Source organism: Felis catus, chromosome B1 (assembly GCF_018350175.1).
Source record: "Felis catus isolate Fca126 chromosome B1, F.catus_Fca126_mat1.0, whole genome shotgun sequence".
NCBI lineage: Eukaryota > Metazoa > Chordata > Mammalia > Carnivora > Felidae > Felis > Felis catus.
Window position 1 is genome coordinate 40,335,279 of NC_058371.1, and position 16,143 is coordinate 40,351,421.

Consider the following 16,143-nt stretch of genomic DNA (forward strand, 5'->3'; position numbering starts at 1 on the left):
ATTGACAAAATTGTAAGATATTTGAAATGTACACCACGGTGATTTTATATGCATATATATTGCGAAAGGATTCCTCCCATCTAGTTAATGAATACCTCTATCACCTCACATATTTATATATGCTGGTGTTATTTATAGTTAGTTTTATTCAGGTACAGTTTACATGCACTAAAATTCACCAGTTGCAAGTGTACAGTTTAATAAGTTTTGATACTCAAGATATAGAATGAAAAGTTTCCTGCGTAGACATGTTTTCACTTCCCTTGGGTGAAAATACCTCAGAACGGGACTGCTGACTTGTGTGGTAAGCATATGCTTTATAAGAAACTGCCAACCTGTTGTCCGAAGTGGCTTAATCATTTTGCGTGATGCTCTTTTCTTGGCACCTTTTAGAAGTTTCTTTGTCTACCTCTTCACTCCCTCCACTCCTCAAAACTGTTCCTGGGCCTTAGAGTGCATATCAATCTTGAATCAAAGACAAGGCCAGAGTTTGTACATTGAGGAAGAAGAGCAGGACTAGAGGAAGGTGGACTGGGTATAGCCACATGACTACTAGAGGTGGGGGACATAAGAGTGAGAAAGATCCTTCCAGAAGGATTATTGGAACCTCAGGTTGTTCTTCCTATGCCTACAGTGGTACTGATACCTTCAGGTTGCTTGAAGCTAACCACTTGTGCATACATTAGATTTGCACTTACAAAGCACTTGTGCATACATTAGATTTGATCCTAACAATAATTGTATAAAGCACATGTATTATTACTATCCCCATTTTACAGATGATGAAACAGGATTCAGAAAGTGTATGTGACTTACCCAAGGTCACACTGCTACTCAGTAACAGAGCTAGGATTAGGCCTTGAGTTTCCTGACCATTACCCCAGGACTTTATCTGCTAGTAATGATAATAGTCACCATGTATTGATCCCTGGCACTGAACTAGGGCTTCTGCATGGCCTCCACATTATGTACTATTATTCCCATTTTCCAGATGAGTCATTTCAGTGACTTGCCCATGGTTGTGTAGCCAGTAGCTAGCTGGATTGGAATGGACCCAGAACCTCTGACCGCAGGTCCTGTGCTCTTTCCTGTTCTTCATGCCGGAGACACGAATGTTCCTTTTTTTTAATGGCAGAGAGAAGAGGAGAAGCTGGAGAGCATGCAGTGCTGGGAATGAGCCACAGTGTCTTAGCAAACTGTCTTGCCACTTCTTTTTCAGTTGATACTAGGTTTTAAATCTGCAGCCTGTTCACTTTGAATGTCTTACATCTTCATTATCAGGCTTTACCTTCATGCTCTTTGTCCCCAGAGAATAAACCTGCTTATTCCTGCTTCTGTGATCTGTGTCATAGATACAGTTCCAAGCTGGGTCTAACATTGGCTCGACTGTTTTGCCTCCCCTTCTGACATTTTTCCCCGTTTCCCTCCCTCTTTCTTTTCTCTACCCCTCCTCTCTACCCCTTTCTTGCTGTCTTTCTTGCTTCTGCTTCAGTCAGAATATCATCTGCCTTTCCTTAGGCTCCTTTGTTCCCATAGACTACTTTGCATATCTGTAAATATGCCATTTAAAGGTAGTTAAAGCAAGTTTCAGAGCCGTTCTAGTAATGTTTCAGTTTTTTACCATTAGAGTGAAAATATGAAACTCAGTATTTTTCATCATAAATACACTATTTTTTAAATTAATTTTGTGTTTATTTTGAGAGAGCACGAGCAGAGGAGAGGGGTAGAGGGAGAGAGAGAGACAGAGAGAGAGAGAATCCCAAGCAGGCTCCACACTCAGTGCAGAGCCTGATGTGGGGCTCAAATGCACGAACCGTGAGATCATGACCTGAGCTGAAATCAATAGTGGGACGCTTAACTGACCGGGCAACCCAGGCACCCCTTAAATTAATTTTTTAAATGTAAAAATATAAAGTAGATGTTGTCACGAGCTATTCAAGAATGATGGTGTTGGGGCACCTGGGTGGCTCAGTCGGCCAACTTCAGTTCAGGTCATGATCTCACAGTTCGTGGGTTCGGGCCCCACGTTGGGCTCTGTGCTGACAGCTCAGAGCCTGGAGCCTGCTTCGGATTCTATGTTTCTCTCTCTCTCTCTCTCTCTCTCTCTCTCTCTCTCTCTCTGCCCCTCCCCTACTCACACTCTGTCTCTCTCTGTCTCTCAAAAATAAATTTAAAAAGTTAAAAAAAATTTTTTAAAAAGAATGATGGTGTTAATACAAACTCCTTATGATAAGATCTACATCCTGAATGTTGAAAGAAAAAAATGATTCTGCTGTACTATTCTGCAAATAAGATTTCCAAAATGTATCTCCCATTTTACTTAAATATTTACTTAATATTTTCATGATGAAAATGTGGTCATTTTTATGGCTAAGTAGTCAGACTCACTCACAGGTAGCAGAGAGTCGTAGATTTTACATCATACCATTGAAGAGATTACCGTCTTCAAATTTCTACCTAAGTGTCAGAATTCAAGATCCAATCCTAGCTGCTAGGAAAGTAGGTTTTACATTTTCAGAGAGTTGAGTGTGAGGCACTTTGGGCTTCAGAAGAGGTGTTGGAAAATTATTTCAGAGCACTGAGGTCCTCTGCATGGGGGACCTGGCTCCTTCCCTTCACATGGTGGAGGGAGAGCTTGGCCTGGGTGCAGTCCATGAAACCTCAGAGAAAAGCTCACCACAGGCCAGAAGCTAACAAGGAAGGGAGGTCGGTCATGGACCAGGCCTTTAAAACCACAGGATCCCTGGGAACAAGTCATAACTCAGCCACAGTCCACCACAGACCTGCTTGTCTGGGTTGGGTCATGCCGGCTGAGGAGCTGATTGGGCTCCGATGCTGAGAGAGGAGGAGCGTGGATGGAAGACTGGCACCCCCTCCGTATGTTTGCTTGGAAAGACCAGGGGTCATCTTGGATGTTCTCTTCAGCAGCATTTCAGAGCAGGGAGCCTCCCACCCAGGCTTTTTTTTTGCATTAATGTCTATTAAGTGCTACAACTCAGCAACATTCCTGTTTTTAGACAGTGTACAAATTCATCTAGAAATATTCTGAGAATATTTGTTTTCACTTTTTCTTCAGCCTTCATATTTCTAGTGTAGTAGATAAGAGGGTATGAGGTAGAGGTGAAGCAGATGCTCATGGAGGAAATTCTAGAGAGAGAACCTGTAAACACTTTACTTGGGAGTCCTGCCAGCATGCTCACTGGGCCTGGTGAAGGAAGCAGGGCTGGTTCAGAGATCAAGGGACAGAAGTGATGGTGAGCAGAACTCAGAGTTGAGAAGCATGCTCAGAAGCCATTGAAGGCACCGAGGAAAGAGAATGAGGATCTTATTACCATTACAGGTTTGGGAGACCGAACTCACGAGACCACTAGTACCTCTCCCAATGATCCAAAAGATTCTAAGGTTTCTGTTCCTCAAATGCAAGAGGTTGGCGGTGTTTGAAAATTGAAGAATATCTTGTAACCTTATAAGAATATCTTAGCCACATAGGGGCTTCATACTGGGTGAAAGAGAGAGAGAGAGTTAGGGGGCTTGTTCTGACCCTCCTTCATCTTCTGACCCTTTTCAGAAAAGCTCTTGTAGGAGAGAGAAAAGAACCAAGGCTTTCACTGGAAGTTATAACATTGCGCCCTTGTTGAGAATCATTGCTGAGGAGAAGAGGCATTTACATGTGATGCTTCCACACATCAAGCCTCTCTGTCTCCCAGCTACATGATTTCTATGAACTCAAATGAGTTGATTCTTCAGTATCAGGTCTAGGCTGCCTCTCAGGCAGGCTCCACACTCAGCGCAGAGCCTGATGCAGGGGCTCACCACACTGGGATCATGACCTGAGCGGAAATCAAGAGGCGCTTAACCGACTAAGCTACCCAGGTGTCCCTTCCTTATCCCAATATTAAGTAAATATTTACATATTTTTTTTTCTTATTCTCTTCAGGTTTCAGTTTTCACATTTAAATCTTCCATTTATTTTGGCATGAGGTAGGGATCTTTTTTTCTTCCTTCCAGTTAATTAGCAATTAGCACATTGGCCCAACATCACTTGTTGATTAAGCTGACCTGTCCCCACTGATTTGATTGCTCACCTCCAAAATCCTGCTTTCAAACACCCAGCACTCTCAGGTGTCATACCCGGCCAGACCTCAGCCACTCTGAATTTGGGCTTCTGTATTCTCGACAGTCTTGGCCTTGTGTGCGATGTTCCCTGGCCATCCCTGACAGTGGCCCCATCTCAGCAGCATTACCACCTTCTGTGCAGCAAGTTGCACACTTGTTTAACTGCTTTGTTTTATTTTGCTCCTGTTTGATAAAAATTAATGGAAGAGGGAGAAAATCAGGGTGTTGGTACTTGTCATAAAAAAAACAGGCACTATAAATATAAAACAAAATAGTAGTCATTTGGTCTCAAAAACACCTTTCTCCTTAACCAGATGTTTATAGGATGTAATGTGAAGGAGAAAAGCTGAATCAAAGAACATAGACATGATTGTAGAAATAAGTTGTCTAAGATTATCTAAGTAGGAGAGGGAATCCCTGGTCTGAAATGTTGCCTGAGGGATCGTGAAGACAATGAAAAGCCTGGGCCGAGGATATACCTTCTTTGGTGCTCCTATGATTTACCTGTGTGTGCAGCATGTCCCAGAGTGAACCGGGGCTCGAACCTCTCCCTAACATATAAAAACAAAACTAGAAACAGTGTAAAAGAGAAAACATAAAAACTCTATTTGGCTATTTTTCATCCCAGGTCCATGAGTCAGTAACCAGCTGTCTCTTTCAGCCCCTGCACGTAGGCCACCACAAAGTTGACTTGAGCCACTGAAACCTCTTTACGTCCTTTCTCTTCCCTTCGGTGCCACCACCACGCTGGGCCAGGGGCCTCCCCTTATACCCGAACCATGCAGAAGGAGGAGCCTGGTAATTACCTCTCCACATTCACCCTTCTGTCTAGCCCATTGTCTGCATGGCAGCCAGAATGACCTTTCCAAAATGAATGTCTGACAGGTCGGCCTCCCTCTGGTTAAAACCCTTCTGTGGCACCCAACTGTCTGCATGATGGCCACAGTCTTGAGTAGGGCTCCTGTCAGCTTGCTTGCGGCTTCCTCATGCTGGCCTGCCTGTCCTCCCTCACGCTGCTCCTTCCTGCCCGGGCAGTGCCTGGAACGCATCCCCCACCCCAGAGTTAACTCCACCATCCTTAGATCGCCCTTGAGCCTTCCCTGCCCTCTCAGACCCAGAACTGCGCTGTCACGACACTGCGTGATGTGTGCCTCCTGCCTTCGTAGCACTCATGACAGCTAACAGTCATACATTTGTATGTTTATTTGGTTAGTGTGTGTTGCCCTCACTGGGCCGTAAGCCCCACATCCATTTTTACTCATCATCATATTCCTGGTGACTGGCACAGGGGAGCTCATCAATCAGTATTTGTTGATGTTATTCTTTCTCATTTGCCCTCTTGACAAGCTAACCTGGCAAAGAAGATTGCATCAAGAATTCTACTTTAAGATTAGATAATATTGGTCCATAATATTTCTATTTTGTATTTTCATTTGTAGACTTAATGTGCCCATGATATTAATAAAATACTCTTTTAGTAGAATATTGTCTTTTGCCTTTAGAGTGGTCTTTTCATTTGTCTCATGTGGGATCTAAATCTCCAGAATTGCATAGCCTTCAAATCTTAGCAAATGATAAAATCTATTAGTATATATTTTGTTTCATGATATGCCTGTAATATTGCACACATAGATGGCTCTCAGTAGATGCTTATTGATTTATTATATACTACTTTAGTTTGAAAAGCATATAACCCAGTTTACAGTTTTTGATGGAAAGAAAAAAAAATCATCTTTAATACTACAACTCAAATTTAGCCACTGTTCTGATTGTAGTATATTACCTGCCGGTCTTTTTATATGTATTTTAACATTGCCATAAGCACAAAGTACGTAAAATTTAGCATCCTTGTTTTTTTCTTACTAAGTAACCTTAATGTTGATTGATCATTATATTGTCTGTGTCTATGATGTATGAGCCTAATTCATTCAGTTCAATTCAATAAGCATCTGTGAAGAACTGGACTGTGCTAGGCACCGTTCTGTACGCCTAATACTATTCAAAGAAAACGGTACCACAGATTTGGTACTTTGACTATATAATAATAGAATACCATAGTTCCAAAGCTTTTGGTGACACGTTTACTTCATAGATATATTAATTTTGTGACATTGCCTGTTTATTGTGGAGGAATATTGCAAGTCTTTTCTCCATGTTTAATAGCTTCTTTTTTCATGTAATCAGCAAGTTTATTAGGGCTTCCCATGTGCCAGGCACTATTCTGTGTCCTGGACCCTAGTGAAAGGAGACAGACAAGAATGGATGAATGAATGCAGTGATAAGTAGAAAAGATAAAAAGGAAGGTGAGCGGGACGGGATAATGGCATGGGGGGAGGGGCTGCTCTTTCACAATGTCATTTGAGCAAAGACCTAAATAGCGTGAGGAGTAGCTACACAGCTGTCAGGAGATTTCTGTCTGGCAGAGGGATCAGCAGGTGCAAAGGCCCAGAGATGAGAGTGCTTGGTGTTTTCAAGGAAAAGCAAGGAGCCCACGAGGGAAGGAGCGATCGGAGCTGAGGTCAGTGGGCTGGGGTGGGGCCCTGAGGAGACCTTGGAGGGTCTTCCAAGGTGTGATGAGACCTCTGGCTTTTCCTCTGAATGAGATATGGGTAGTCATGGAATCATGACATCTGAATCGTGTTTCAATAGGATTGTTTCATTCTGCACCTTTCTCTGTTCCTCCTGCAAGGGCCTTCGGTTTCCACCTTTGTTACCCTCTGGCTAGTCACTTTATACTAGAAACTGTAAGCTTTCTTTCAGATACATGCATGGTGTATTCATAAAGTGCTCATTCCTTATGTGTAAATGAGCAGGTAGATAATTAGCCATACTCTGTGGTGTCACAGAATCACATTTGTTAATGGCTGTTCCAAGAAATTAGGCACATTCCACATATTTCAAAAACTCTACAACTGCATCCTCATTTTTTTTGCCCATTTGAAATATATTTTGCAGATTGCATAAAGTCATATCCTATTAAGGCTTAATTGGCAGCCTATAATTATAAAGCATGCTTCTTCAACCACTGATACTGTAGAGACCAGCTTTTTTCTTTCTTTCTTTTTTTTTTTTTTTTTTTTGGTGGGGGGGGTGGGAAGGCAGTTAACCTAATTATAATCTTCCTTGAGTTGCTTTATGGTTAGATCTGTCACATGTCAAAGTTAGATTCCATTAGTAGGCTTAAAACATTTATTTCTGAAAGAACAAACTGTTACAGGTTGCTTAGGGTAATTGATTTCTTTTGTTTTCTGTTACAGGAGGAGACATCACAGCTTTCCCAGATTGGGAGGAAAAATATGGAATGTGTTTTACCGCTGACTGAACACAACCAAATGAACTGTACTGACAGTAGTTTGAAAACCAGCAGTTAGCAGTTTGTTCAGGCTCTAACATTGTCCAGCACTTTCCAGAGCAAACTCACTGTTTACAAGAACTCTCGGCCTTACGACGTTTATAACCTCAAGCTTTGTTTATTTAAAATATTCCCGCACAAGAAAAGTACCTGGCGCCCACTTTCCAAAATGGCCATGGATGAGTATTTGTGGATGGTCATTTTGGGTTTTATCATAGCTTTTATCTTGGCATTTTCTGTTGGTGCAAATGATGTTGCCAATTCATTTGGTACTGCTGTGGGCTCTGGCGTGGTGACCTTGAGGCAGGCATGCATTTTGGCTTCAATATTTGAAACCACCGGCTCAGTGTTATTGGGAGCCAAAGTAGGAGAGACCATTCGAAAAGGTATCATTGATGTGAACCTATACAACGAGACAGTAGAAACACTAATGGCTGGGGAAGTTAGTGCAATGGTTGGTAAGTAGCATTATTCTTTACGACAATAAGAAACGTTTCCGCTGGCCTACTTCCTTCCCTACAGTACCTCTGTCCTGTCCATAAATGTGATCTTTGCTTTAACTTCAGAAACTGGTGTGATGTTTCATATTTACTGCATCTTATTTTTGCTTTCTGCACTTTAATTTCTTTCTTTCTTTCTTTTTTTTTTTTTTTTTTTTTAGTGTTCAAGTGTCAAGCAACCATTTTCTCAAATTCTTAGCAAACTTTGCTGTTAAAATAGTTTTGGCTAAGAGTACTTTATTTATGAAGTCCAGACAAAGATTGTATAATAGCTGTCATTTTCAAGTGGTTTGAAAGATTTTAAAGAAATAACTTGTCTAAGTGAATGTGTTTGTAAGGTTTACTTGGGAAATAGCCTTGATATTTCCATAGATATTTCATCAGTTACGATGCACTGTTTTGAATACTTGGATGCTAAGAAACAGTTTTTACTAACTTTTGTGTTCTCGGTTTGTGTGCTTGAGTAGTTACCAGATGAATCTTAAGTGCCTGTGTTTCAAGAAATTCCAGTCTTCTACGTTATTTGTAATCCTTTTTGTGGCTTTTGTTTTGATTTTCTGATTTCTACCTCTGGAAGCTCCATTTGGGATGTTTGTTTTGTTTTCTGGCCGAAAGACCATTTGTGTGTCACCTGTTTACAGTATGACCTTATACTGGTGGTTTCCGGTTGTCTAGATGAAAGAAAAGTGTCAAGGGCAGTGAAGCATGTTAATAAGCAGATTGACCCAATCAAACAGTGTGATTTCTCCATTGGTCAAGGTGACCATCAACTTGAAGCACTGTGGGGCGCTTCCCTTCCTGCACTTGCTACAGCTGAGAACAAGATTCAGGCAGGAATATCTTAAGTGCAGCTGACAGGACTCTTTCTCTGCTTGCCTCTAGGTAGAGATGACGTCCCAGCAGACAGCTGATCTATACGGGTAATTTGGTTAGGGAGAAGAGGGTTAGAGAGGAATCCTACCACCTTCTGCTTTCAACAGGACATATCCTTTTGTAGGAAGAGTCCTGCAGTAGGAGGTAAGATGCTGGTGTACCAAGAATACAGCTACACTCCACAGATCCCTAGTTCTGTACTGTCACTGGCATTTCTTAAGGACCCAGAATGTGGGCATTATTTGCCAAATAGAAGATGACACACCATCTTTTTATTACAGCAAGTTAGTTTGAGAAGTTGTTGGCATTTGATCCATATCCAATACAGATGTACTAAGGTATTGAATACTGTTAAGCACAGTATGCTAGTGATACGTGCCAAGGAGTTCCTATTTCTCAACATTTAAAGATGTAAGGTTCACAATTGCTCTATTTCCAGCAGCTGTTGTAATGATTGAATTTTACTTACCCTCACTGAACATCTATGTCTCATCATAGTCATATGTAAGTGGGATTTCCCTTAGAAAACTAACAGTTATTTATAAAAATCATCTTGGTCGTCGCGATAGGTATCTAAGACCTAATCATATCGAGCTGAAGTTAAAATTTTTCCAGTCAGGATTCTACGGGTGAGAATTTTTTTTTTAGAGAGTGCCTGTGCCTCCCTCTCTACACCACCCCCCACGTGAGTGGAGGAGGGGCAGAGGGTGAGGGAAAGAGAATCTTTTTTTTTTTAATGTTTATTTATTTTTTGAGAGAGACAGAGACAGAATGCAAGTGGGTTAGGGGCAGAGAGAGAGACACACACATAGAATCCGAAGCAGGCTCCAGGCTTTGAGCTGTCAGCATAGAGCCCGACTTGGGGCTCGAACTCACAAGCTGTGAGATCATGACCTGAACTGAAGTTGGACGCTCAACCAACTGAGTCACCCGGGTGCCCCTAGGGAAAGAGAATCTTAAGCAGGCTCCATGCTCAGTGAGGAGCCCCATATGAGGAACCCATACAGAGATCAGTGTTAACAACCGTGAGATCATGACCTCAGCTGAAATCAAGAGTCGGATGCTTAACCAACTAACTGAGCCACCCAGGCGCCCCAAGAAATGTTGAAAGTAAGGGAGTAATAAAGAAAAGCACTGATCAAATTAAATCTTAACAGCAGTTTCTCCTTTCGTTGGATAGAACTTCTGAAGAATGGTCATGTATTAAAGAGATTGTTAGTGAGGCCACAGCGAGGCTCTGGGTTAGGCAGAAAGCCTTGTGAACCTTGAGCTTCAAGTCACTGCTCACTTTTCATGTGAGCAGTATAACTTGTCCAGTTTCTCAGTTCTCTCACCCCTGGCCTTTGGCTCTTTACTGAAAGAATGAAGAATACTTACCTCAACTAGAATTTAGGTTAACCAAAGCAATTTGGGGTTTTGCTTGAATAACTTGATTTTGTTTGCTTTGGTTTCTTTCTTTTCTTTTCTTTTCTTTTTTTCTTTTTTTTTTTTTTGGTGTGTGGTTAGATGAATCTCAAAGCCTGTTTTTGTTAGGAATTTGTGTGAGTTACCTAGATTTTTAAAATTGGATTTCTTGCAAATGAGAGCTTTGTTAATACAATGGTATAATTATTATTGGCCAGAACCAAAGCTGATTCTGTTCCGATGCCTGAATTGTCCCCATCTTTCTCTTCTAAACTCAATATCCATTTCGTCTCTCTTTCTCTCCCCCATCCTTTTATTCTGTTCTTTTATTTTTTCCTTTTTTTCTTAAGAAACATTTCCCTAAGCCCTTGGGTCTCTGTGCTTTTTGATAGAGTTGTGGTAGCATTGGGTTCATTGGGTGGAAGAAATTATTTGTGCCAGCCAAACTTTCTGAACAAGTTCCCTTTTGGGACGCTGAGCTCAGCCCTAAAGCAATAGTCCACTTAGTATGAAAACCACCAATGGTTCCAAAAATCTGAGAATTCACAAGTCCCCATCTTCTCATGGAAATACCCACAAAAGCATGAACAAGCCATCTCCTGGAACCACCCTAAGAAGTACCCTGTCCCCTTAATGCTCCCTAACCACTGAGCCTTCTCAGGAGCCTGGAGCCTCTTCGGGTTCATTCACACTGGGTGACCCTGCACCTTTGACCTGCCACTCTTCCGTCTTCCCGGGAATCTGTTGCCTCAGAGGTGCTCACCTTTCCCCCACTCTCCCTAGGTTTTGTCTTATACCCTTGTTTCATACTTAATCCTTTCCTCTTTATAAGATATCGTTATCTTAAGTTAAAATATCTTTTTTCCCACTGTTTTTCTTAACATTAAGAAGATTAATCCCATCAGCCTTCAGAAATTCCCGAGGGTTAGGAGGGCTGCCCCACTCTCACTTTGCCAGGCGTCCTGCAAATACCCACCTTCACCTTCCCCTCCTTTCTGCAGCCCTTTCCTTTGTGCCCACTGGCCCCCTTTCTCACCTCCTTCCCACCTTCCCCCCACCTCCATTGAAGGCAGCCCTGTCCTCCCGACCTTTCCTTACAAACCCTGCTGCTCCAAGACATATGTTATAAAGTCAGCCAGAGAGGGATAGCAGCTTTCAGTAAAGAAAACCTCATGGTCTGAAATTCATTTGGGTGAGTTTATACTATTAACATCATGAGATTATTTTAGTTTCGTAAGAATAGAAATCATAAGTATGTTTTTCAAGTTACTGTTCTGTGCCATGTAACATGCTCCAAATTCTGGCTCTATTTTTAAAACAAACTAGTCAGTCATTCAGGAGCTCAGGGCTTAGATGTGGAGGCTTAAGGAATTGTCCACGGGGAGGCCTGGGTGCTGCCATGGAGGCTGGCCCCTCCTCCTCCCAACACACTCCAGGGACAGGGATAGGCGTAGACAGGGTCACAGCCAATAATTTGGCTCACAGGTGGGCCTGCCCGGCACTCACGGAGCTGATGTCAGCATTGCCTCACAAATTAGGGCCTGCACAGCCATTAATGATCCTCTGTAACTCAGATATTTTTGAAGAAAATGCCAGGGATTTGCTTAAAAGTGCTGCTGCCAAGCAACAGATTTCCAGAATTAACATTTGGGATTAATAACATGCCCTGCTTATCAGCCAAGCCCTTTGTTCCCTTACAGTCCTATATGAGCTTTTTGACAACTGTTTCTGAAAGTGATCTCGCCCAGCTGATGCTTTTAATATGCACTGCAGAATTTGATCTGCTTATGAAAATATCTGGAGTGAACTGTAGCCTAGAAAAACATTAAGCCTGGAAAAGGAGGTGAAATTGAGGTAAAAGGACACAAAGCCAACACTAAGGATCCTCTTAACTTAATAAAGAATTAGAAGACTTGAGGGAGGTTGCATAGAAGATGCCTGGCATTCTGGGTAGGGGCTGAGAGCAGATGGCCACCTGTGGGTTAGATTTCATGGTGACTTCTCATATGAGAGGCACAACTACAAAAAACAATGTGGAATTACACAATCTCTTTTATTTTTATTTTTTTATTGAGGTGTAATTGACATGTAACACTATATTAATTTGAGGTGTACAATGTAATGATTTGTTGTTTGTATATTACAGTCTCTCTGACAGACTAATAGGACATCGCTGGTATCTAGCCCTCCTCATTATGTGACGAGAGGCATAACTACAGTGAAATCTTTTCCAGTATGCAGCCTTTCATGTTGCTCTGTGTTCTCTAGAGTCTGTAATTTCTTGCTTGGTCTTGGCCACCCTTCACATCAAAACAAGTTCATCGTCAGCACCTAAATGTGACAAAAGCAGTTAATAACTGACATCAAAAAACTTTAAATACTTTTAAAATATGTTTCTTTCAATAAATCATCATTATCCCTTCAGTGTTGAAGAATATTCCTTTCACTAAAGTTCAGTGAGTGATTTTTGTTAGGACTTAAGCACTCTGTAAAGAAATAATCCATAAAAAAATCAACCCTAGGGAGGTGTTATGGAGAACAGTATTTGGGCTTCTTCCTTTTGTGGCTGTTTGAGATGCCGTATTCTATGTCTGACCTTTTTTTTTTTTTTTTTTTTAATCTTTCCACCTATAGGCTCAGCTGTTTGGCAGCTCATTGCATCCTTCCTGAGACTTCCAATCTCAGGAACTCATTGCATCGTTGGTTCTACTATAGGATTCTCACTTGTTGCAATTGGTACACAAGGTGTGCAGTGGATGGAGCTTGTCAAGATTGGTAATTGCCATTTTCTTTTACCTATCAGAAGGAAAGTTTACATTCTCTAGAGTAAGTTTTATTAAAAGTCACCATTATAATATATTTTCCCCTTTGGATGTTAAGGTTTAAAAGACCTATATGGGTAGTCCATTTACCAGTAAGATTTCTCCTCACAGAGATTGTGAACTTTTATGTGTTAGATGAATTATTTTAATATTAATTTTAATTTTTTAAATATTTATTTGAGAGAGACAGAGAGACACAGAGCATGAGTGGGGGAGGGAGAGAGAGAGAAGGAGACAGAATCTGAAGCAGGCTCCATCCAGGCTCTGAGCTGTCAGCACAAAGCCCCGACACAGGGCTTGAACCCATGAACTGTGAGATCATGACCTGAGCTGAAGTCAGATGTTTCACTGGCTGAGCCACCCAGGTGCCCCTGTCTTAGATGAGTTTGAACTCTACTCTTTTCAGTGTCATCTGGCTTTGAAAATCAGTATCTATCTGTTGTTCCCAGACAGAAAAGAAATTTTTCTGACTGAAATCAGACTGTAGTCAGAAAAATACTAGGCCCTAGTAAAGAAAATACCTTCATTGTCCAAGAGGCAGAGTTCACGGTCATGGGGAACCCTGGGGTGAGCTCAGTGTTACTTGCCTCACTGCATTGGAGAGGTCTTCCAGTCTGCCCCCTGCTCAGGAAACACGGGAAACACTCTAGCGCTCCTCCTGGGTTGTAGGCTTCCCAGGAGGGACTGGTTTAACAGGTCTGACAGTCTGCCTCCTGGCTCTGGCTTTTAGCAAGAGGGAAATCCATTCAGCCCCATAAGTAAAAACCTGCCCTTTGTGAAAAACATTCTCCTACTTCATCTCCATCCTCTGGGTTACTCATCTGTATAAGAATCACAGTGGCGTCTGGAGCTCTAGGTCAAACAGACCCCTGACCTGCCAAGCAGGGAGGGACACAGCCGGGAGAATCACCTCAGATCCCAGGAGGCTTCTTCAACAGTGTATCTCAACTCTGGCTGCACCTTAGAATTACCTGGGAAAGCAATTTAATCAGTGCCAAGCCCCCTTTCCTAACCTTTTAAGTCAGAATTTGGGGAGTGGAACCAGAGCATAACTAGGGTTTGAAAACTCCCCAGATATTTCCAGTGTGTAGCCAGAGTTGGGAACTACTGGGTTATAGTGTCAGGATGTCAGTACCAGGCTGAACTAGGAAAAGGAAACGGAAGGTGGTTCACCTTTTAAATAACCTTTACTGTTGGAGCAAGGATCAGGTCTCCATAGGGATGGAGAAGATGAGCAGACAGAAGGGGCTTAGTGGGAATCAAAGGAGTCTGTCTTTTCAGGCCAGAGCTCAGGGTCCCTTACCTGACTGTGCTGAAAATGTGCTCACTTACGTGGGACTCTGTGTCTGAGGACAGCTGCACATGTGCGAAGGTCAGCTGTGCCTGGGAAGTAGGTATGTTAGGTTCTGAGTTAAGGTGAATAATTCTAGGAATATTTATTAATGTATGTACTATGTGTTAGTTATCATTATATCATATAAATAGGACTTGAGTTATATAGAATTTTAACATTCATTAGATTTTTTTTTAATTATTCAGTTGCTTCCTGGTTTATATCCCCACTGTTGTCTGGTTTCATGTCTGGCGTGCTGTTTATACTGATCAGAATTTTCATCTTAAAAAAGGTAAGGCTGTTATTTTTTTTTATTAAGTTTTAGAACTAATTTTGGTTGTATTCAATAGAAATTAGCAGTGAGGGGGTCAGAGGAATGATTATATTTTTACACTGTTAAGGTATAGCACCCTGCAGTTAGAATTAGACTTTATCTTTTTATTTTTTTATTTTTTTATTTTTTTATTTTTATTTTTTTTAATTTTTTTTTTTATTATTAACGTTTATTTATTTTTGAGACAGAGAGAGACAGAGCATGAACCGGGGAGGGTCAGAGAGAGAGGGAGACACAGAATCCGAAACAGGCTCCAGGCTCTGAGCTGTCAGCACGGAGCCCGATGCGGGGCTTGAACCCACAGACTGTGAGATCATGACCTGAGCCGAAGTCGGACACTCAACCGACTGAGCCACCCAGGCGCCCCTAGACTTTATCTTAAAGTACGCAGAGGAGAGTACCCAGGGGCTCCCCCAGAAAGCAGCATTGTAAATAGTGTTTCTTGCCCTGTGGTTTAGTGTATTACTTGGCTCCCCCAAGCATTGTGCACAGAACCCAAACAGGCAAAGTAATTTCCTGAATGTTAAACAGAACAGAGTGTGATAGTGTTAAGATTTTGAAGTAGACTATCACTAAAAACACCTGGAGAATTTCTTTACCCAAATACGAGTGTTTTCTCTATTTTAATGGAGATGGCAAGCCTGAGACACTGACTTTTTCCTGTCCCTGAGGAAAGGGTAAAAAGAAGGTAATATACCTATTTGGGGGGGGTACATTTTATCAAAAATTAAAATGAGATTAAAATTAGAAATTACTGAGATCTGTATTCCATAAAAAAACAAAACAAAACTTGATTGTATTTTTTTATTTGACTGTCAAGAGCTTGTTGCAATATTTTATAAGCCATAAAGCATGCCTCTGATTGTTGTGTTGTGGTATGCATTGAGCCCATCAGGGACAGGCCTTCCTTCAAGTGTATCCTTGCTTGGAGATGCGTCTGGTTTTCCTTGGCTTTGCCTAGTAGTCTGTTGAAGGGCTCCTTCTCTTGGATCAGTACACAGCTCTACCATTCCTTCTCTTGGCCCCTCTCCATACTAATATTTATTTACATCTTGGAAGGTGCCACCCTCTCTTACCTGCTACACTTCAGTTTTTTTTTACTTCCTCTGCCTGGAACCCTTGCCTGGCAAATTCCTACTGCTCCTCAGCCTTGAGATGCCATTTCCTTAGAAGTCTTTTCATCTCCCACCCAATTCTGGCTGCTTTCCTCTCTCTCATGCTTCTGCAGTGCTCCGTGCTTTCTCATCATTGCACTGTTGTGCTGTGTGGTGTTTTACTTCTTGCTTAGCAGCCTATTTGCTGTCTGACTGTTAGGTCTGTGAGAGTAGAACCATGACTTACTTGCTTGCTTTCATGTTCTAGTGCCCAGCACTGGGCTTGGTACTTCAAGGACACTGATGGAACATTTA

At 41.8% G+C, this 16,143-nt stretch overlaps 1 protein-coding gene across 11 annotated transcripts in view; it reads left to right on the top strand.

Annotated features, from left to right (window-relative positions):
• The window catches only part of SLC20A2 (solute carrier family 20 member 2), a 107,735-nt gene that overhangs the window by 50,639 nt on the left and 40,953 nt on the right, over nt 1–16,143 (top strand). For 9 of the 11 annotated variants that reach the window (XM_045055118.1, XM_023252212.2, XM_023252209.2 and 6 more), the window contains 3 exons: nt 7,374–7,926; nt 12,880–13,020; nt 14,607–14,692. In XM_045055118.1, coding sequence (XP_044911053.1) covers nt 7,638–7,926; nt 12,880–13,020; nt 14,607–14,692 — 516 coding nt within the window. In that variant the 5' untranslated portion in view covers nt 7,374–7,637. 11 annotated transcript variants of the gene reach the window in all.